At 39.2% G+C, this 23,523-nt stretch overlaps 1 protein-coding gene across 1 annotated transcript in view; it reads right to left on the bottom strand.

The window, feature by feature from the left end:
* Positions 1 to 23,523, bottom strand: part of CDKL5 (cyclin dependent kinase like 5) — a 161,986-nt gene that overhangs the window by 84,541 nt on the left and 53,922 nt on the right. Inside the window, exons 2-3 of the mRNA XM_008154551.3 lie at positions 14,138 to 14,368; positions 9,878 to 9,912 (exon numbers count right to left, since the gene is read on the bottom strand). Of these exons, the coding sequence (XP_008152773.1) occupies positions 9,878 to 9,912; positions 14,138 to 14,201 (99 nt within the window). The 5' untranslated portion in view covers positions 14,202 to 14,368. The remainder of the gene's footprint in view (positions 1 to 9,877; positions 9,913 to 14,137; positions 14,369 to 23,523) is intronic.

The raw sequence follows: 23,523 nt of genomic DNA, 5'->3' as shown, positions 1-23,523 counted from the left end.
CAAAGGCCAACACTCCAAGGTAAAATTTACCAGAGCCTTATATGTTATCCTGGGAGAGGGGAAATTAACCAACTATAGCCCCATATAGCCTTCTTGTTTCACCTAAAAGCAAGCGGGGGGAGGGCGGTAAGCTAAGAAATAAAGGTTGCATCCCAGTACTCAGGCCCACCAAAAGACTAAGATTTGGTCTAAAGATTATAGAACAGAACACATTCCCTTCCCCACACTCTAACACCATATCACCAGGGTCCTAGTACAGTAACAGCAGATTACAAGTGAAAGAGTTGCAAGAAACAAACTCTATTTAAAAATAAGTTCTTAGGGAAACCCAAAGACAACAGGGGGAAAAATAAAGAAAAGCATATAGACACTAGAAGAAACTGAAGCATCTGGCACCTACACCTACAACAAATATTAAATACTAGAGGCCCGGTGCACAAAATTTGTGCACTGGGGGGGGGGTCCCCTCAAGTTGGCCTGCCCCTTCTCACAGTCTGGGAGCTCTCAGGGGATGTCCTACTGACAGCTTAGGTCCGCTCCATGGGGAGCGGGCCTAAACCGCAGTCTGGCCTCCCTCTGCCGGAGGCGACCGGCTGTTCAGGGAAAGGCACCTTCCCCATCACCCCCTCACTGCTGCTGCCTCTGGCCTCCCTCTGCAGGAGGCAACCTGGCAATCAGGGGAAGGTGATGCCCCCATCATTCCTCTGCTGCTGCCACTGCCAGGCGTGAGGCTGCCTGCGCCTTGGCCTTCACAGCCATTGCAGCTTGCCTGAATCACTGCCTGAGCCTCAGGCCCTCATAGCGGAAGTGGCCATTTCGGCTTGCCTGACCCCTGGCTGGCCCTGGGCAAGCGGTAGCTGCCATCACGTCCCCAATGCTGCAAGTCCCTACCCCCGTCCCCGATGCTGCAAGTCCCCACCCACCCGCGCCTGCTGCACACGGTTGTTACTGTGACAGTGTCCTGGCCCATTTGCATATTATCCTATTATTAGATAACCCAGCTCCTAGCCAAATTAATATAAAACCTTATACTAAAGCACTATTTACCTCAGGTCCTATTAGCCAGTATATCCTATCTGGCTTAGAAAAGAAAAACATTAAAAAGCATGGTAAAAGGCAAGAAAAAACATAGTGTGAAAAGACAAAGCAAGCATCAGAACCAGACTCAGGTATGGCACAGATCTGGGGATTATCAGGAATAATTTCAGATAAGAAATTATTTAAAATAACTAGGATTATTATGTTAAGTGCTTGAATGGAGAAAGTAGACAACATACAAGAACAGATGAGTAATGCAAGCATATACAACTCTAATGAGAAATTAAAAGAAAATGCTAGAAATCAAAAGAACTATAACAAGAAAATGAATAATACCTTTAATGGACTCATCAGTAGATTGGACATAGCCAAGGAAAGAATCAGTAAACTTAAAGATATGTCAATAGAAATTCCAAAACTAAAATGAAAAGAGAAAAGAAGAATTTTAAAAAGCAGAACAGAATATCCAAGATCTGTGGAACAATTACAAAAGGTGTAACTGGAATATCAGGAGGAGAAGAATGAGATCAAAGAGAAGAAACAATGAACAATAAGAAATTAAAATTTAAAACACAATATCATTTATATTATCACTAAAAGTAAAGAAGTACTTAGGTATAAATCTAACAAAATATTTGCAAGATCTGTATTCTAAAAAACTACATAAATCTTGATAGAAATCAAAGATCTAAATAAATTGAGAGATATTCTGTGTTTATGGATCAGAAGACTCAATATTATTATGACAACTTTTCTCAACTTGATCTATAAATTCAATGTGATCCTAATCCCGGCAAGATATTTTGTGGATATTAAAAAACTGATATGAAAGATAATATGAAAAGGCATTTTTCTTTATTACTGACATGAATTTGTTCCTAAACAGGATTTAATGGAGAATTTATTTTCAAAATGGGAAATAAGGTTTCACAATATCATTTCAACTACAATCTTTTCTCAAATTTATCTCTCCCAAACTATATTTTAAGCTTCCTAACAAATAAAAACATGATTTTGTATTTGTTCATTTATACATGCTAGACTATATTCCTCAAAAATAGGAATTACATCCTACTGATTTTTGCAGAGCCAGTGCCTAGAAGAGCACCTGATATTTTATAGGCACATAATAGATTTTTCTTAAACAGATATTTGTTTGAATTTTATTTTATAAATAGAGGCCTGGTGCACAAAATTTGTACACGGTTGGGATCCCTAGGCCTGGCCAGCAATCAGGACCTATTGGGGCTGTCTCACCCAGTCCCGATCAGGGCCAGGCCAGCCGGGCCTGCCAGACGGGGGAGGGACTGTGGGAGGTTTGCCAGCTGGCCATGGGAGGTTGGCTGTGGGAGTGCACTGACCAGCAGGGGGCAGCTCCTGTGTTAAACGTCTGCCCCTGGTGGTCAGTGCGGGCCATAGTGACTGGTCAATAGGTCGTTCTGTTTGTTCAGTTGTAACAGTTGTTTAGGCTTTTATATATATAGATAGATGCCATGCCTAGAACACAGTACTATTAAATATAAGAGGTAGAAAACAATTTTTATTTGGTTTTAAAAATTAAAATGTTTTAACTTATTAAACAAATCTTTAAATTAAGAAGTAGTAAAGCTCAGAAGCATTGTATAGCTTGTACTAGTATTTCAGGGTTAGGTTAGTTTTTTTGTAGAAAAAGATCACTGTGTACTATGTTCCAGTCACTGATTTCAACAATTCATAGAAGCACCAAATATATGGGCATTTGTTGATCAGTTCCTTTTCTTATATTACCAGTGAGTAAAGGTGGATAAAAGCAGGTTTACAGTTGTGAGTATGCGAGACACAGAGTTCTTGTATTATTATTTATGAATGACTGTATTATTTCCCGTACCAACAACTGTAAACCTATTTTTGCCCACCCCTTATATATTTCAGGCCTGTATAGAAAAATGATTCATTCTCATTTTTGCTCCTAGAGCTTTGAAAAAAAGTCATATTGAAAAGCCAGTGTGGTGAAGTCCTGGGAGGGTGAGGTGGAGGGAGTCAATGGGGGGAAAAGAGAGGGGACATCTGTAATACTTTCAACAATAAAGATAATTTTTTTTAAAAAAAGCTAATATAAAACTCTTAAGTACACACATTATCAGAAACTAATGAAATGACTCATCTTAAGAAAGTGTAGAAAAAAATGTTCTCTTCTTTGGATTAATTATATTTTTTATGATTAGCAGAAAAGGGGACTTTAAAGTCCATCTAGTACCCCAGCCAACTCATCCTCTAGACCAGTGGTCGGCAAACTGCGGCTCGCGAGCCACATGCGGCTCTTTGGCCCCTTGAGTTTTTAGCAAAGGCCAGCTTAGGAGTACCCTAATTAAGTTAATAACAATGTAACTACCTATATAGTTTAAGTTTAAAAAATTTGACTCTCAAAAGAAATTTCAATCGCTGTACTGTTGATATTTGGCTCTGTTGACTAATTAGTTTGCCGACCACTGCTCTAGACTGAGTGGTGGGTGGGGATATGATCATTTAGGAACTGAGAACTGATTTACTATAAGAAGGGTGAATGAAGTAAAGTATTCTGTGTAGACAATGCATACAGAGCTAATACTGGCTAGTTCTAATATGACCATTCCCTTATCCCACTTACTAAAAAACAAACTACAACAAAACAAATCCAGATTAGGATGATGAGGATAAAGGCAACCAGGAAACCTGCAATAACTCAAAATTCTTCTAGTTCCCTAAAGAAATCACTCACCTGGAAATTGACAAACAAGCCATTATTTCTTTTATTGATAACCAGACAACAGGAATATAGGTGGTTTTTCCTGTATCAACAGACTTGCAGAATTGAAATTATAAAATATTGTAATTCAAAAAAGGACGATTTGTTGAGACTTTTTTAATGTCCCAGAGACTATTCTACAATTAACTGGAACGGCAACAAAAACCAGGCCAAGAGAGGAAACTACACAGAAAAATGGTTCTATATGAGTGCCTATGTAAGAGGTAATGGAAGATGTTTTCCCCTATGAGTGATTTCTACTATCGTTGTTCCTGATCTGAAGTCGAGTTTTATATTGGCATCTCATTAATCTCTATAACATGCAATAAACTAATGCCATTTAGGAGAGAGTAATTACTTTAAAATGATTATGACAAAATAATCAATACTGGATTCTTTCCAGCTTCTGACAATTTTTATGAAAAACCCCAAGCCTCTCTTTCATTTTCTTCAAATGTTAAAAATTTTACACACGAAAAGCAAAAATCACACTTTCTTTTTATTTAAATAGGATGAAAGTAATGACAAAGTAAATGATATAATCAATCCAATATATTCAGTTTCTCATTGTTGACTCTCTCTAAGCTTTGTTTAAAAAAACTCAATTCACATGTAAAAACTAAAACCCAAAGAAAAACATTAGTCTTATTTACTGTAGGAAATAAAGAATAAAAGTAAAAATTTGTTTTAGTAGAAAATAACTGTGTGGTTTGATATGGCAGACTATAAATAATCTGTTAAATTGATGATGGTTAAAAAAAATTATGATGGTTCACTGAATTTTCCTCAAATATCTTCTTAAAATAGTTTGCTTTAGCCCTGGCCAGTTTGTCTCAGTGATTAGAGCGTCAGCCCCCAAACTGAAGTTTCTCAGGTTCAATTCCAATCAAGGGCACATACCTAGGTTGCAGGTTCGACCCCCAGCCCCGGTAGGACACATGCAGGAGACAACCAGTTGATGTGTTTCTCTCACATAGATGTTTCTCTCTCTCTTTCTCTCCCCCTCCCTTCCACTCTCTCTAAAAATCAATGGAAAAAATATCCTCAGTTGAGGATTAATAACAACAACAAATAGTTTGCTTAAAAAAAAAGTAACCAAATCATCATTTAGCTTTTTGGCGGAAAAGCAAAATTAATCTGAAAAAGAAAAAAAGGAATCACTAATCCAAAATGTATAATGCTCACTAAAAACAAAGCATTATGGCAAAAGACAAACTGTGAATATTAATAGCAAACAGCCAAAAAATGCTTTTTAGTACAGGGAGGTAAGGATATTCCTAATTAGTGAATATTTTATCAAATCTACTCTTCTTCCTACTCTTAATCTCAGTCTCTCAAATCTCAAAGGGGGAAAATGGCACAATCCAGATTTTACCCATGTTTTCTCTCCTTAACCTTTTTCAATTTGGCATTCAATGTACCATTTCACTCAAAGAGGGCATTAATAAATGGCACTGTTAATCTTTATCATCACAGATCTTTTTTAATGGATTTTTACACTGTTGGTGAATGCCATTTTAAAAAACCTTCCTTCCTTATTTTCAGGAGGTCAGCCTCCCTCTCCTTTCAGTCTGACCATTTGAAACATGCCCTTCCCTCTGTTTTGCACTCCCTCTTGGAAGGTTCATATCATTTCATAGTTCCAGCTCATGCTCAAGTTAGCCCATTTTCGGAGTCAGATCAAAGTCACTTTATAAACTGTGTAATCTTGGCTCTGTTACATAACCTCTCTCTGACTCAGTTTCCTCTCTTGGAAAATGGAAATAAGAGGACTGTTGTGGGATTAAATGTAAAATATCTATTAGAGTACCTAGCACATGGTAAATGCTCAATATGTGGTATTTAGCAATATCAGGTTTGGTATTCTGGTGCCATTTTATTCTTTACCAGAGGCCCGGTGCACGAAATTTGTGCATGGGGGGGGGGTGTCCCTCAGCCCAGTTTGCACACTCTCCAATCTAGGATCGGGCCTAAACCAGCAGTCGGACATCCCTCTCACAATCCAGGACTGTTGGCTCCTAACCACTCGCCTGCCTGCCTGATTGTCCCAAACCGCTTCTGCCTGCCAGCTTGATTACCACCTAACCACTCCCCTGCAGGCCTGATTGACATCCAACTGCTCCCCTGCTGGCCTGGTCACCTCCAACTTCCCTCCCCTGCTGGCCTAGTTGCCCCCAACTGCCCTCCCCTGCCAGCCATCTTGTGGTGGCCATTTTGTGATGACGTGGGGGTGGCCATCTTGTGACGATGTGGGGCAGCCATCTTGTAATGACACAAGGGCGTGAGGGCTACCTAGGCTTTTATTAGTATAGATCCGTGGTCGGCAAACTGCGGCTCATGAGCCACATGCAGCTCTTTGGCCCCTTGAGTGTGGCTCTTCCACAAAATACCACGGCCTGGGCGAGTCTATTTTGAAGAAGTGGCATCAGAAGAAGTTTAAGTTTAAAAAATTTGGCTCTCAAAAGATATTTCAATCGTTGTACTGTTGATATTTGGCTCTGTTGACTAATGAGTTTGCCAACCACAGGTATAGATTATGAAAGCCAAACTCATTATTTCTCCCCCTAAACTTATACACCCTTTATAAGTTTTTCAGTCAGATACATGATACCAATGCTTTTCCAGTTTGCCACAAGTCCTTGGGATCATTTTTAATCCCTCCACAGGGATCTGCTACTCTGCAACAGCTCTTTACAGTGTCCTTCATTTTTGGTTCTACAATTTAAGTCAACTTTATTATTAATTGAATACTTATAGGCTATACCCTAATACTGGATAGTTCATGGCTTTGTATAACTTGCTATCTCAAGAGCATATGGCATCTACTGCTTCACAACAAACAGGAACTTCTTATAAGTCAACCTCAGCCACAAGAAAGGAACTACCTAAACCAGTACTTCCCTGACCTAGGCTCAGCATCACCCTACAACCTCTACTTGGCTGCACAACCCTCTTGCCTCTAATCTCATTTCCCTATTTCAACACCATTCCATTCTCCCTACTTTGTAATGAGGACGACCTCTTTGGACTTCTGCAAAGAAAAAGTGTGCTGTAAAACATGTCTCCCCTCTCACAGGCACTTTAAAGCAGATATGCAAATTAAAAAAAATCAGCAACATATATTTGCAGGGTAAAGGTCCAAACCAAAACATCTTCCAAATGCCAGTAGTCATAACGTGCCATAAATAGTTGAACAGTCATTGCTAAGAGTTTTCATATACATGTCAATGTGTATATATAAAAATAAACTGTCAAAAAGAGAGTATTGTTACATTCTTCTTTTAATATCTTTTTATTGATTTCAGAGAGGAAGGGAGAAGGAGAGAGAGATAGAAACATCAATGATGAAAGAGAATCATTGATTGGCTGCCTCCTGCACTCCTCACACTAGGGATCAAGCCCACAACCCAGGCATATGGCCTGACTGGGAATTGAACTGATGACCTCCTGGTTCATAGGTTGATACTCAATTACTGAGCCATGTTGGCCAGGCTGGGCCACATTCTTTTTAAATATATATATATATATATATGTCTATATATATATGTATATATATTTCAGAGAGGAAATAAGAGAGGGAGAGAGAGAGACAGAAATATCAATGATGAGAAAGAATCATTGATTGGCTGCCTCCTGCACATCCCACACTGGGGATCAAGCTCGCAACCTGGGCATGTGCCCTGACCAGGAATCAAACCATGGTCTCCTGGTTCATAGGTCTATGCTCAACTACTGAGCCATGCTAGCTGGGCTGGGCCACATTCTTTTTTAATTGGGCAGCATTCATTTCAATAAACTAAGTATGGTCTTTGGCCTGGAATAAACCAACATTTATTGTATTCACAAAAGACAAGCTATATCTTTTTATAAACATGACCTCTAAATTTCTTGCAACAATACACAGATTAAAACAGTAACTTTCTTTCATACTTGCTCAAATATACAATACTAGAGGCCCGGTGCACGAAATTCGTGCACGGGGGTGGGGGGTCACTCAGCCCAGCCTGCACCCTCTCCAATCCAGGACCCCTCAGGGGATGTCCGACTGCCGGTTTGTCAGACATCCCTCTTGCAATCTGGGACCACTGGCTCCTAACCGCTCGCCTGCCTGCCTGCCTGCCTAATAGCCCCTAACTACCTCTGCCTGCTGGCCTGATGCCCCTAACTGCTCCCCTGCCAGCCTGATTGCCCCTAACCGCCTCTGCCTGTCCAACCTGATTGCCCCCTAACTGCTCCCCTGCTGACCTGATCGTCTCCTAACTGCTCCCCCCGCCAGCCTGATCGCCCCCTAACTGCTCCCCCCGCCAGCCTGATCGCCCCCTAACTGCTCCCCCCTGCTGGTCTAATCGCCCCCTTACTGCTCTCCCCTGCCAGCCTGATCACCCCTAACCACCTCTACCTCAGCCCCTGCCACCATGGATTTGTCCGGAAGATGTCCGGTCTAATTATCATATTACCCTTTTATTAGTATAGATTATATTAGTATAGATGCTAGGAATTAATTAATTATATATACACCCAGATCCAACCCTCTCAAAAAGAGAACAAATTTATGCATGTGATCACACACAGCTATGCATAAGTAATCATACACTTTATAACCATTTTATTAAAATTTTAAAAGGTATGCAAAATACATGGGTATGATTATGTTAACAGTACAATAGAAATTATTATATCCATTTTTAACTATAACATGAGATTTAGTGGTTATTCATTTCTTTGCTACTGAAGGGTAAATCTTACCAAAAGCTTCAAATTCTCTATTTTGGGGTAATGGGGTAAAGATTTGAAGGTCTGATTCTGGCTGAAAGAAGAATATACTATAACAAGTCTAATGACTAAATAGCTGCAAATTCTAAAAAGAGTTTTTATTACTCTGACTTAGGCACTAATTTATGTTTAAATTTTCCATCCAATATCTTTTTAGATGCATGAAAGGAAAAAAAACAATACTTTCAAGAGCTGTTTTCTGAGTCCCCTCATTTAGTAAAGGGCAGTAAAAAGAGTTTTTTAAATGCAATCTCATTTTTTTAAAGTATCTCTTTAGACAAACCCTAAGCCATACAAGGTTAAGAAAACTACAGTTTACTTATCCTTGTAACCCAAAGTGCTCTACACATAGCCACTAGGAATCAGAGTTCACATTTAGAATTGGTTTCCCAAGAGCTTAGATCCCTGTTATCATCCACTCTCACTCTGGACCCATCTGACAGTGTGCATTAACAGTGTGCAGTGCGAACCACTTCTTACTACAGTTAACAAGCATATTTAACAAACAAGTAGACACATATATGGAAAGATTAAAAAATATTCAACTAATAAACCTTTTTTACATAAAAGACAGAAGAGCTTAGGTCAAAATTGTTACAGCTTTAACACTTCCCTTTTTTTTTTAATTGAGGTATAATTGGCATACAACATTATATTAGTTTCAGGTAATCATTACATATGTAATGAAATATTTGAACACTTATCATCTAAAAGTTAGTCTCTGAGTAAAACATGTTCACCACTGAACAACAGCTGTGGAAACTTGAAATAACTTACCTGAATAAATGGTGATTATTATCATAGTCAAATAATTTATATAATTTGATTCATTCAAGGCTATTCAAGAGTAGTCAACTATAAACAATAATAACCATACACTATTATCCCAAGCTCTATTTTACATCAAATACCTATCCACTATACCCTTCAAAATCTGGATTCAGACCCATAAAGTATTCTAAGTTATTGGGTCTACATGAAAAATACTAACTGAATGAAATTCTTCATTGTTCTTAAGTACCTGAACATAAATTAATCACTACCACCTCTTCTCTTCTCATTAGGCAGCTTTTTACCTATACATTGGACAGGTGAAAAAATAGCACATGATTGTAAAGAACTAATGACTACCAAATCATGATAAAGCTTGTCCAAAGTAATCTCCTTTCTCTGGGTTCACATATTAATTCTACTCAACAAGCATCATCATTATAGCCAGACAGATTTAATTATATGCCCACATGCACACAACACTACATTAATTTCAAAACAGTTAAACACATTTTTTCTTCTTGTACTTGCCTTATGTCTGCATTTAAGTACAACTCCATAGGCTCCTATAATAAAAAGAAGTAAACAGTTAGAAGCAGTATACCTACTACAGCTCTTATAGAAATTTACATTCCATGATATTTACACGAGAGGCCCAGTGCACAAAATTCATGCACTGGGAGAGGGTGTCCCTCTCACAATCCGGGACACCTTGAGGGATGTCCAACTGCCGGTTTAGGCCCAATCCCAGCCTGGCCTGTGAGGATCGGGCCTAAACCAGCAGACAGACATTCCCCAAGGGATGTAGCAGTGCACCAAGCGGCAGGCGGCCAGGGAGGAGCCAGAAGCGGGGCCTGGCGCCGCACTGCTCGTGATCATCACAGCCCGCTGCGCCTGCTGCCATTACTTGGTAGTGCTACCACAGAGTCAGGAGAGGCTCCTGCCACCGCAACTGCGCTCGCCAGCAGTGAGCCTGGCTTCTGGCTGAGCAGTGCTCCCTCTGTGGGAGCGCACTGACTACCAGGGGGCAGCTCCTGCCTTGAGTGTCTGCCCCCTGGTGGTCAGTGTGCATCATAGCGACTGATCAACCAGTCATTCTGATCATTCCATCGTAATAGTTGCTTAGGCTTTTATATATATAGATCAATTATCAGTATATGTTATAATAATGATTCCTAAAATGATAATATTTTGCAGTGATAATGCAAAGAGCCACCTACAAAGCATGGATTTTATTATATACTAGAGGCCCGGTGCACGAAATTTGTGCACGGAGGGGGGTTGTCCCTCAGCCCAGCATGCACCCTCTCCAATCTGGGACTCCTTGAGGGATGTCCGACTGCCCGTTTAGGCCCGATCCCACCGGGCCTAAATGGGCAGTCAGACATCCCTCTCACAATCCAGGACTGCTGGCTCCCAACTGCTTGCCTGCCTGCCTTCCTGATTGCCCCTAACCGCTTCTGCCTGCCAGCCTGATCACCCCCTAACCACTCCGCTGCCAGCCTGTTTGCCCCCAACTTCCCTCCTCTGCTGGCCTGGTCACTCCTAACTGCCCTCTCCTGCAGGGTTGATCACCTCCAACTGCCCTCCCTTGCAGGCCTGGTCCCTCTCAACTGCCCTCCCTTGCAGGCCTGGTCCCTTTCAACTGCCCTCCCTTGCAGGCCTGGTCCTTCTCAACTGCCCTCCCTTGCAGGCAGGGTGCCTCCCAACTGCCCTCTCTTGCTGGCCATCTGTGGTGGCCATCTTGTGTCCACATGGGGGCAGGATCTTTGACCACATGGGGGCAGCTATATTGTGTGTTGCAGTGATGATCAATCTGCATATTACTCTTTTATTAGATAGGATAGAGATCTGGTACAGGGGTGGGGGCCAGCTGGTTTGCCCTGAAGGGTGTCCCGGTTCAGGTGGGGTTTCCCTTGGGGTGTGGGGCGGCCTGAGCGAGGGGCCTGTGGTGGTTTGCAGGCCAGCCACGCCCCCTGGTAACCCAAGAGGAGGCCCTGGTATCTGGAATTTATTTTCCTTCTACAATTGAAACTTTGTAGCCTGGAGCAGAGCCAAGCCTGGGGCTCCCTCGGAGGCCAGCAGCCATTTGTGTTGGGGTTATAATTGAAACTTTGTTGCCTTAAGCAGGTGAGCCTGGCCAGGGTGTGCGGAAAGCTTTGCTTCCCCTAATGTCGGCGGCAACCCTGGCCTGCTCTCTCAAGCTCCATTCTGCCGCCATTTGTTTGAATTTGTTTACCTTCTATAATTGAAACTTTGTAGCTTGAGTGGAGGCTTAGGCCTGGTAAGGGCAGGCGGAAAGCTTGGCTTCCTCTGTTACCTAGGAAACCTTGCTCTCTGTGGCTGTAGCCATCTTGGTTTGGGGTAATTTGCATACTCGCTCTGATTGGATGGTGGGTGTGGTTTGTGGGTGTGTCGGAGGTATGGTCAATTTGCATATTTGCCTATTATCAGATAGGATATTTTCATAAACTGAGAGTATAAGCAACTCATTTCCTCAACATGTACTTTTACAGGTTTCTCTTTTAAAGAAATTTTTACTGGAGATATTTTTTAACTTAAACTTAAAATATTCTAAAGACAAGATGTGGGTACAAGAACCTTGGGAATAGATGAAAATTAATTCAAAAGATTCTAGAAAACTTAAAATTTAAGAGCTAATGATTTCTTAGCATGGAGCTTACCAAATATGTTATCTATCCTAGGAGACAATTAAGTCCTCTTCTAGGATACTGGAATATTTTTTCTGATTGGCAAAACAGTATAGGCCTCTGCATTCCAATTAATAACTAATCAAAATTGATACATTTTTGCCATAAATACTCAATTCAAGGGCACATGCCACGAGCAGTTCAAGAATCTCTGGCCATTTATAGCCATGCACTCCCATTTTGTTTGATTATTTTGATGACATTCATCATCTTTTGGGTTACTTATTATCCAGCCAATAAACTACTCCCTTAGAGACAGAACAGAGTTGACAGCAAGTTACCCAGAAAACTGAGGTTAAAGTTATACTGTGAATATCTAATTAGGAGAATCAGAAGGTAGATTCTGCTTGACAGTTTTAGGGTTTGCTTGACAGTTTTAAATTTCCTTAATATATATTTGTATTTCTTAGCCAAAAAGCATCTGAGGTAGTTTACAAAGAAAAAAAACAACACATAGCAATAATGGTTCTGGCTACAACTTAAACTGACATATTCTGATTTATATAACAGTCTGGTAGTTTTAGTTAATCTGAGCCAATCCCTGAGAAGATGATCACATATAAATATACAAAGAAACATAAGGTTAGGATATAGAAAACTTAGACTCAGATTCTGGAACATTCCAAATGTATTATACTCTATGAGATGACCTTCTCCAGTCAATAGTTTATTGCTTAAGTCTAACTGTAATACTTCTTTGGGGGAGGGGGGAACCAATAACAAATAAACAAAAAGGCAGCTATTATAAAACAGTAGGTAAGATATGGACAATAAATTTTATTTACATAATTAATATTAATGAAGAAAAGGAAAAGGTGTTGACTAGTGAAGGAAGAAGGATCCATTCTCTTAATATGGTTTTGACTTCAGATCTTGAAGCAAACACACATTAGTCTGTGTTTTAATTGCTTTTATTTTATTTTTATTTAAATTCTTTATTGTTGAAAATATTACATGTCTCCTTTTTCCCCCACTGACCTCTCCCCGCCAGCTCCCCCCCCAGCACAGGCTCTCACCCCCCATATTGTCTGTGTCCATTGGTTATGCTTACTGTATATGCATACAAGTCCTTTGATTGATCTCTTACTCCCCCTTTCCCACCCTACCTTGCCTTCTCTCTGAGGTTTGACACTTAGTATTAAAATCTAAAACAGCTTTGCTGTTCACATTGGTAAATTTTTAAAACTTCTTTTGAAATTTCAAATTTATTTGAAAATTCTGAAATATGAAATTTTTGTAACATTTACTTTAAAGATATAAATGCTAAGAAACTATAATGATAGTCATTTATCTCATTAACAGAATCATTTATCAAAATCTCCATAAAGTTATCTTTAAGTCAAGAGCAGAAATTACTAAAATGAAAAAATCAAAAAGACTTATGAAAAATGAATTACCATATTTCACCTAATCAATGATGTCATTGAATATAAGCATAATTTTATGTACTACTAGGAAAGGAAAAATGCTGTCAATTAAACCATAATATGCTGATTATAATATACATCTGATTTCAAAGACATTATAATATGACCAAATTGTGTGCCTCCGAATTTATAAAATGTGGTTTGTCACTCCCAAAGACAAATAGAAGTTATTTATTCATTTATTTACCATGTAGTAAGTAAAATTTAACTTATACAAATAAATTTTAAGTTATTGACAATAAGCCTAGCTGATATAAAAATAAAATGTAACCAAAAAATTATTGACTAAAGAAACCATGGTTCCTAATGAAAGAATGAAATGGATCTTATAACATAGAAACCATACCTGAAACCTGTATGTTCATGTTGACCAATGTCAACCCAATTAATTAAATAAAAAAAGAAAAGAATGAAATTAAGGCAGCCTCGAGAAATTCCTGATTTATTAAACTTTAAGGGGTTTTTAAATGTTTTCAACTTTCAATTTGAGAATAAGACCCAACAGTTGAGAGTAATTTTATTTTTTATATCTTGCTCGTAGGTCCATATCTAAATTGATGCAGATTAAATTAATAGAACCTGAATTATTAACTTTTTTTGGTGGTAGGTATAATTGTATATTGCTAAAAAAACTCAAGAAATGCTAAACTTACCTTCACCTACAACCCCAAGGATCTCAAATTTATTCATCACATTACCAATGTTAGGAATCTTCATGAAGACAAACTCCTCTTTTGATGCGAGCCACAAAACATGGCATCAAAAAAGAACTTCTGAGAAAGTTGTCTAGTAAGCAGAACAAAAAAATGGCCGAAGGAAGAAATTCTCACAGGTTGGCAGGAACTTTCACATATTTCTTCTAATGTGAAGTATTAAATAATTCCCTGAAAGAACAAACAATTAAAAGCCATAAGTTTTATATTTCAGTAATCAAATAAACTAGCCTATATTTTTATACAGTTCTTTTAAAACCATATTAATGTTTCATATACTAAAAAAAAAAACAAAGACATAATCATAGGAGGGAAGAACCCAAAATGGAACATAAATGAACAAATGTAGTTAACTGTGTTTGAAATGAGTAATGTAAACACACCGAACGGGGCCAGAGGAAAAAGAATTAACCCTAGGTAATTCTTGAAAACAATATTTTAATACCATACTCTCCTTGAGCTTAGACAAAAAAATAAATATAAATACATATTATATTCTACTTAGGTAGTTGTTTTACACAGATATATGAAACTTCTTTATATGTAGTCTAGGATTAAGCAAATAAGTATATGTACTGTGGATCATATGAGTTTGGTTCCTTATTCTCATAAAAAGAAGTTACAAATATTAAAAGGGGGAAGGCCCTGGATAGCATGGCTCAATGGTTAGAGCATCAGTCCACACACCGAAGGGTCAGGGGTTTGATTCCCGGTCAAGGGCATGTACCTAGGTTGCAGGTTCAATCCCTGTCCCTATTCTAGGTGCATGCAGGAGGCAACCAATCGATGTGTCTCTCTCACATTGATGTTTCTCTCCTCTGTCTCTCTCTCCTTCCATCCCTCCTTTCCACTCTCTGTAAAAGCAATGGAAAATATATCCATATATTCTCAGGTGAGGATTAACAAAAAAGAAAAAGAAAAGAAAGAAAAGAAAAGGGAGAAGGCTTGGAATTAGAATTAACCATATAAACTCATTCTTAATATAGAGAGATATAGAAATAGACATGTGTGTGTGTGTGTATATATATATATATATATATATATATATATATGTATATATATATATATATATATTTACACACACACACACATATATATATATATATATATATATATATATATATATATATTCCTTAGCTCTGTCTACTGAGGGAGCCCGGAAGCAATGACACTCCAGTAGCCATGAATACTGCTAATGTATCAATAAAAGGAACCAGGGTTCCTGGGAGAAATGGCTGATTTCCAGGCTACAACAGAAAGTAAGGAAATGCTTAAGGAATAATGGGGGCATGTCTAAAGGACACAGTAGTCAGCCTGAAGAGACTCCCACTGGTGAAATGAGGAATATTTGAGCAACAAAATAAATATAGTGGTAGGTTATAATCCATAGAAGTATAAAAAAGTGCACCAATCCTTACTGACATAAATAAATGGGGGAGAAGAAAAAGCTCTTTCTTAGAGTATAATTCCAAATAATAAATTTTATGAAGAAATAAGAAAAATCACCATTTAACAAACCGCCCTGACTATAATTATTTCAGGCACGTATCATTAATACATGATAAAACTAGTGGTTGAAAGTTTGATGGAAAATAGAGTATTATCTAGTCTCAAAGTAGCTCCCTATAAGATACATATCAATTACAAAGGGGAAAATAGTAATTTCATAGTAAAGAATCCTGCCAGATACTATCTTAAGTGATCAAAATTAACATTGTTAGTAATAGGACAAATCAACACCATATGCCTCCTGATAGGATGCATCACAACATACTCCTGTGGCATTCCTTCTTAAAAAGGTAAAATCTAAATCTAACCAGAGACAGCAGCAGACAAGCCCAAACTAAGGACATTCTATTAAACTAGAGGCCCGGTGCACAAATTCATGCACATCGAAAGGAAATTAATTAGAAGAAACATTTTAGAGGCGGGGAGGGACAGCAGGAGGTTGGCTCCAGGTTGTGTCCAGCCCATCTCACCCAGTCCTGATCAGCCAGACTCCAGCAACAAGCTAACCTATCAGTCAGAGCGTCTGCCCGTGGGTGGTCAGTGCACGTCATAGCAACTGGTCAAGTGGTCGACGAACGGTCAGACACTTCGCATATTAGGCTTTTATATACACAGATAACTGGCCTGTATTTTTTAAAAATGTCTATGTCATGAAAGACAAAGAATAACTGAGGAACTATTCCAGAAAAGAAAATTAAGAGTCATGAAAACTAAATATAATGCATTATCCTAAATTGGAATCTGGACAAGAAAAAAAAATTGCTATAAAGGGTAACTGATAACATTTAAATGTCTACAGATTATATAATATTATGTCAATGATTATTTTGATAACAGTATAGTGGTTATGTAACACAATGCTCTTGTTTCAAGAAATTATGAAATGGGTGAAAGTGGTCAAAAGGTACAAACTTCTAGTTAAAAAATAAATAAGTCCTAGGGATGTAATGTACAGCATTGTGTCTATAGCTAGTACACTGATGGTAGGAATGTAAACTGAGACTAGCTTTCTAAAGTGTAATATGTCCATAATTAACGGCTTTAGAAATGTTCATATCCTGGATAAATGTATCTGACAAAAATCTACAACATCATTTTTAAATGTGAAATATTAGACACAGTCCCTTTAAAAATTAAGAACCTAACAAGATGTCTTACAATTAATACTTATTAATATTATCATTAAATATTATCCTGGTGGGTTCTTGCCAGCTCAGTAAAATAAGAAAAAAATAAATGATTAAAATATATAGCATTGGAAAGAGGGAAACACAATAGTATTTATAGATATTATTATCTACATAGAAAATTCAGAGGAATTTTAAAAATTATTATAATTATAAGTGTTAGCAAGGTAGCTAAATATAAATTTAATATACAAATATCAACTGCATGTGTAAACATCAACAAGAAACAAAATTTAAGTTTTTAAAATCACATTTACAACAAAAAAGTTGCTTAGGATTTAACATTACAAAATATATTCAAGGCCTCTATTCAAATATATATATATATACACACACACACTAAATAAATGGAGTTATCCCAATTTTAAGCTAGGAAGAATCACTACTCTCCATATTAACCTATACAGTCAATTAACCTATACAATCTCAATCAAAATCCCAGAGTTTTCTAAAATGTGTGAAAGAGCAGAGTTCCAAGTACAGTCCATACCCGCCTGAATAAGAAAAGTAAGAAGGCTCAGCCTTGAGGTTATGATCTGGCAGTATGCCCTACCAAATATACTGAGGGTTAGAACTGAGCTATAGAAGGTAAGACAGGATGCTCCTGGCACAGATATAGACAAATTAGCCAATAGAACTGATGTGAGAACCCAGCAGCAGACTATACTGACTTTGATAACCCTACAGCTCCACTCTCAACTCCCACTGAATTCAGTTTGTTTTCTACACAAAGGTTTAGGATAAGTCAGATTATGCCACTTCTCTGCTCAAAACTTTCCAATTGTCTCCCTTATCATTAAGAGTGAAAGTCCAAGTCCACATAAGCCACAAGTCCTTAACCTGCCCTCCTCTGAAATCATCTCCAACTAGTCTCTCTCTTGGTTTGCTTCACTCCAGCCACACATAACAAGAAAGTCACAGTTGTCCCTAATCCTAAGTATTTTTTTTTATCACTCTAACATTTATTTTAGGTCAGATTCTTATTAACTGATTTTTCATTCAATATTTACAAAAAAACGCTTTTGAAAAAAGGCAAGAGAAAGCAGACACTATTATTTTAGAAACATTTAATGTAGTGAAATCATAAATTTTAAAAGGTGACTATGATAGAGAAAATTACGTCAACTTCAGAAGAAATTAATAAATATTTTATTCATTCATTTATTAAATAAACAATTACTCTCACAGACTAACATGTTTTAGGAAATAAATAAGACACACGAGACAGTAGTGAACATAGGCCCTCATGGAGATTTAGATTTCGCTGAGGAAGGAAAAATGTAATATTATCAGACTAGAGGCCTGGTGCACGAAATTCGTGCACGGAGGGGGGTTGTCCCTCCGCCCAGCCTGTACCCTCGCCAATACGGGACCCCTCAAGGGATGTCCAACTGCCCGTTTAGGCCCGATCCCTAAATCTGACAGGGATCAGGCCTAAACCAGCAGTTGGACATCCCTCTCACAATCCAGGACTGCTGGCTCCCAACTGCTTGCCTGCCTGCTTTCCTGATTGCCCCTAACCACTTCTGCCTGCCAGCCTGATCACCCCCTAACCACTCTGCTGCCAGCCTGTTTGCCCCCAACTTCCCTCCTCTGCCGGCCTGGTCACCCCTAACTGCCCTCTCCTGCAGGGTTGATCACCTCCAACTGCCCTCCCTTGCAGGCTTGGTCCCTCTCAACTGCCCTCCCTTGCAAGCTGGGTGCCTCCCAACTGCCCTCTCCTGCTGGCCATCTTGTGGTGGCCATCTTGTGTCCACATGGGGGCAGGATCTTTGACCACATGGGGGCAGCTATATTGTGTGTTGCAGTGATGATCAATCTGTATATTACTCTTTTATTAGATAGGATAGAGGCCTGGTACAGGGGTGGGGGCCAGCTGGTTTGCCCTGAAGGGGGTCCTGGATCAGGGTGGGGTTCCCTTGGGGTGTGGGGCGGCCTGAGCGAGGGGCCTGCGGTGGTTTGCAGGCCGGCCATGCCCCCTGGCAACCCAAGCAGAGGCCCTGGTATCTGGAATTTATTTTCCTTCTACAATTGAAACTTTGTAGCCTGGAGCGGAGCGAAGCCTGGGGCTCCCTCCGAGGCTGGCTGGCAGCCATTTGTGTTGGGTTATAATTGAAACTTTGTTGCCTTAAGCGGGTGGGCCTGGCCAGGGTGTGCGGAAAGCTTTGCTTCCCCTGTTGCCGGCGGCAACCCTGGCCTGCTCTCTCAAGCTCCATTCTGCCGCCATTTGTTTGAATTTGTTTACCTTCTATAATTGAAACTTTGTAGCTTGAGTGAAGGCTTAGGCCTGGCCAGGGAAGGCGGAAAGCTTGGCTTCCTCTGTTACCTAGGAAACCTTGCTCTCTGTGGCTGTAGCCATCTTGGTTTGGGTTAATTTGCATGCTCGCTCTGATTGGATGGTGGGCGTGGCTTGTGGGTGTGTTGGAGGTATGGTCAATTTGCATATTTGTCTATTATTAGATAGGATACTGATACATGTTATAAAGGGGAAAGAAGGAGTGATTATTCAGAGAGGCCTCTCGAAAAAAGTGACATCTGAGGTAAAATATCAATAACAAGGTGCTACTCATATGAAAATCAAAGTCAGTCACATTCCAGGTAAAAGATGCTCAGAGTGCTTGAGAATGAATTATTCCTTCATTTTCTATGACTGACATGGAAGAACACCTAGGAAACATGTAAATATTCCATTCTCTGCCAATAATGGTATATGGCTGATTTCAAAGGAAACTAGTGATAAAGATTAAATCATTCCCACTAAGATGATTTCAGCACCCCAAAAGTTCTGTATATAAGTATATGTAAAGAACATTTGGTCCCACCTATTCCTCTGTGGAAATCAAAACTGAATAATGCAAACTAGGATCAGAATTTAAATGTGTGAGTAGATACACAATACAGGTGTCAAGAACAGTCTTTTAATTACTAATATCCACACAGAGGGAAAAAATATGCCAAATTGAATTTAACTATGTAAACAAAAAGGGGGCAACATAGTAGAGCACACAAGCTCAGAGAGCTACTTGGCAGGTCTGACAAGCTCAGAGACTGAAAGTCATCCCAGACCAATAGCTTCCTTAGCAAAAGTCAATCTTTACCTTCAGTGAGCCTTGTCCATTGTTCTTATGCATCTAGAATAACATACCTTGGAATAATTTTCTTTTCCAGACCCCTGGAAGGAACAACCACTGGCACCACAGCACAAAACCACAAGACTCCTCGTTGTTACATCACATCTTTAAGTACTGTAAAAATTTTAAAAATATATATTTTATTGATTTTTTTATAGAGAGGAAAGGAGAGGGAGAGTTAGATACATCAATGAGAGAAACATCAATCAGCTGCCTCCTGCACACTCCCTACTGGGGATGTGCCCGCAACCAAGGTACATGCCCTTGACCGAAATCGAACCTAGGACCCTTGAGTCCGCAGGCTGACGCTCTATCCACTGAGCCAAACCGGTCAGGGCTAAGTACTGTAAACGTTAAATGTTAACTGTCCTGTACCCACCAATATAAAATAAACTAGAGGCCTGGTGCATTAAATTCATGCACTGGAGGGTGTCCCTCAGCCCAGCCTGCACCCTCTCCAATCTGGGATCCCTCGGGGGATGTCCGACTGCCGGTTTAGGCCCAATCTGACAGGGATCAGGCCTAAACCAGCAGTCGGACATCCCTCTCACAATCTGGGACTGCTGGCTCCTAACCACTCGCCTGCCTGGCTGCCTGATTGTCCCTAACCACTCTGCCTGCCAGCCTGATTGCCCCCTAACCGCTCCCCTGCTGGCATGATTGTCACCTAACTGTTCCCGTCAGCCCAATCACCCCAACTGCCCTCCCCTGTCGGCCTGATCACCCACAACTGCCCTCCCCTACAGGCCTAGTCCCCCACAACTTCCCTCCCCTGCAGGCCTGGTCACCCCTAACTGCCCTCCCCTGACGGCCATCTTGTGATAACGTGGGGGCGGCCATCTTGTGATACGAGGGCATGAGGGTCAATTTGCATATTACCTCTTTATTATATAGGATATGTTTCTCCGTTTTGCTTTTTATCTAATCCCAGAGATTTCCCCACTTTGCTTTATTCTACCTCCTTAATCTACCACCAATGGATTCCATATAACCCCTTTATGTCTTCTCCTTTGATTCTAAGTGTATAAAATGAACTGCAAAACTGCCATTCTCTGGAGCACTTTCTCAATCTGTTGAGATCTTGCTTCTGAGCATGAACTCAAAATTTTGGCTCAAATAAAGTCATAAAAATTTTTCTATAGATTTGGACTTTCTTATGCCAACTACAATTTTATGTGAATAATGCTGATTAATTTTTAAGGCATAAAAACTTGGATGAAATGTCCCTTTGAAGATAAATACACATTCTGGAGGGAATACTTTGTAAAAACAGCCCTAAGACCCCAAAGATTTAACACGTTTGTGAAGAATTACCTGGCTGAAATAAAGGCAAAAGAATAGAACCCAGAGAGGTAGTCTAAACACCCAAAATGGTTTTAGGACTCTGGCACTTGAAGGCCCAGGGGAAAAGACAGTTTGCTCTTAAAACCCTTACAAATCCATGGGCAAAAAAATGTCAAAGGCAAGAGTGTTTCAAAAGGAGGAAGTATGATTAAGACACCACTCACTTGAAACAGAAACCTTAAGGAGCTATACTCCCAGGATAAAGGAAACTAGAAAGAAATAGCCCTTGGACAGACTTGAATGATAGTTTTATGTCATTTGGGTGACCTAAGTAAACCTGTAAGTGTACCTTGGATTGTTGTATTGAGTTGGTCCCACATTCAGATTGGTGGTGCCACCAGCTATCTGGTTGAAGCAAGTGAGTAGGGTGGGGGTGAGGGTGCAAAAAAAAAAAAAAAAAGCAAGACTCTGCAGAAGATACCATCAATCTAGGCCTCACAATATGCTACAGATTTCTCCTTTACATTGTGCAGTACATAATAGCCAGATACACAAGGTAATAAAATACCTCTAACAAGAACCAATAGAAATGACTAAAGCAGAAAATGACCCAGAAAGTCTTGTAATGTTAGAAATTATCAGGAATAGCCAATAAAACAACTATAATGTTGAATTAATAAAAACTCAAGGTTCGAACATTTTGACAGGACTTGAAGGACTGAAAGGTCTAAGAACAAATTTGAAAAAATAAATTAAGAATTCTAGAACTGCAAGTTAGAATAACAGCAAAGGAATTCAGCAAACAGTTAAAGGAGAAAAATATCAGGATATAGAAGATTTTAAAAACTTGACCAAATGAACATATAAACTGTAGCAAAAAATATAGAATATCTTTTTTTTTTCTCCAAGTGCACAGAGAACATTTAAAAAGACTAATATTGTTCTAGGCCATAATGCAATCCAAAACAAATAACAAGGATCGAAGTGCCAGGATGCTGTTCTCTCTCTTCTCCACAATTCAAGTATGCAAAAAAATCAATGAAAGAAATAATTTTTAAATGTTCCTACATTTATAAATTAGTACAGTCTTAAAATAATCCATAAGTCAGTCGAAGAAGAAATCATAAAAGGCATTTAAAAATAAAAATTTATGGGAAGAAGCTAAAGCTATGCTTGGGGGCAACTGAGAGCCTTATATATGCATATATCAGAAAATATTTTTTAGAAAATTAATAAACAAAGCATGAATCTCAAGAGCTGTAAAAAAAGAACAGAAAAATAAATGCAAAGAAAACATAAAGAATTAAATAATTAAGAGCAGAAATTCATGAAATAAAAAACACATGAAGGGGTTCAGAACAGGTATATATAAATTGGAGGCCCAGCTGACGTCCTATGAACCAGGAGGTCATGGTTTGATTCCTAGTCAGGGCATATGCCTGGGTTGTGGACTCGATCCCCAGTGTGGGGCATGCAATTCAAGTATGCAAATCATGAAAGCTGATCAATGAAAGCTGAACTACATTGTTTGGGGATGCATATATAAGTGGTAAATCTATTTTAAAAATAAGTAGTAAATCTTAAAAAAATAAGTGATCAAGGAAGTGTTTCTTCTAAAAATCAGGATATTAATTACTTCCAGGGAGGAGTTGAGATTGAGAAGAGGTATTTAATGAGATTGGGTATGTGGCAAGCTGCAATTGATAAAAGCTATAGGAACTATCAAGAAGAAGGAAGACCACCACCCACCAGATTTATTACTTAAAACAGGCAGTGACTGCTCAATCCAACTTAGCAACTAATTTCTCTTAAATGTAAGCCTTAGTTTCATTATATACTCACTGTAATACATTAGCATGCTAAACAACACACCCCCTGTCACCAAGATCTGAAATGGAAAGCCCATAAAAGGACACAAATGGCCAATGAAGCTCCTCTGAAAAATCTCCACTCCTTTCCAGAGAAGATCCTGAATATCCGCCCCCCCCTTTATTGAATACCGTACCCTCACCCCAATTAAATAAACCTCAATAAAGGAAGCAAATTCTGCTAAAGGGGCAGGGGGGTGCTCTATCTGTGGAGTAGCCCATTCTCTTACTGCTTCCCTAATAAACCCACTTTCACTTTCAACTCGATGCTAGCTTAAGTTTGAATTCTTTCCTTGACAAAGACAAGACCCAGAGTGGGTTGTGGACTTTCGGGTCCCCGGACCCCT

This window comes from Eptesicus fuscus, chromosome 1 (genome assembly GCF_027574615.1).
Source record: "Eptesicus fuscus isolate TK198812 chromosome 1, DD_ASM_mEF_20220401, whole genome shotgun sequence".
In the NCBI taxonomy this organism is placed as follows: Eukaryota; Metazoa; Chordata; class Mammalia; order Chiroptera; family Vespertilionidae; genus Eptesicus; species Eptesicus fuscus.
This window is presented reverse-complemented; position numbering and strand designations above follow the sequence as displayed.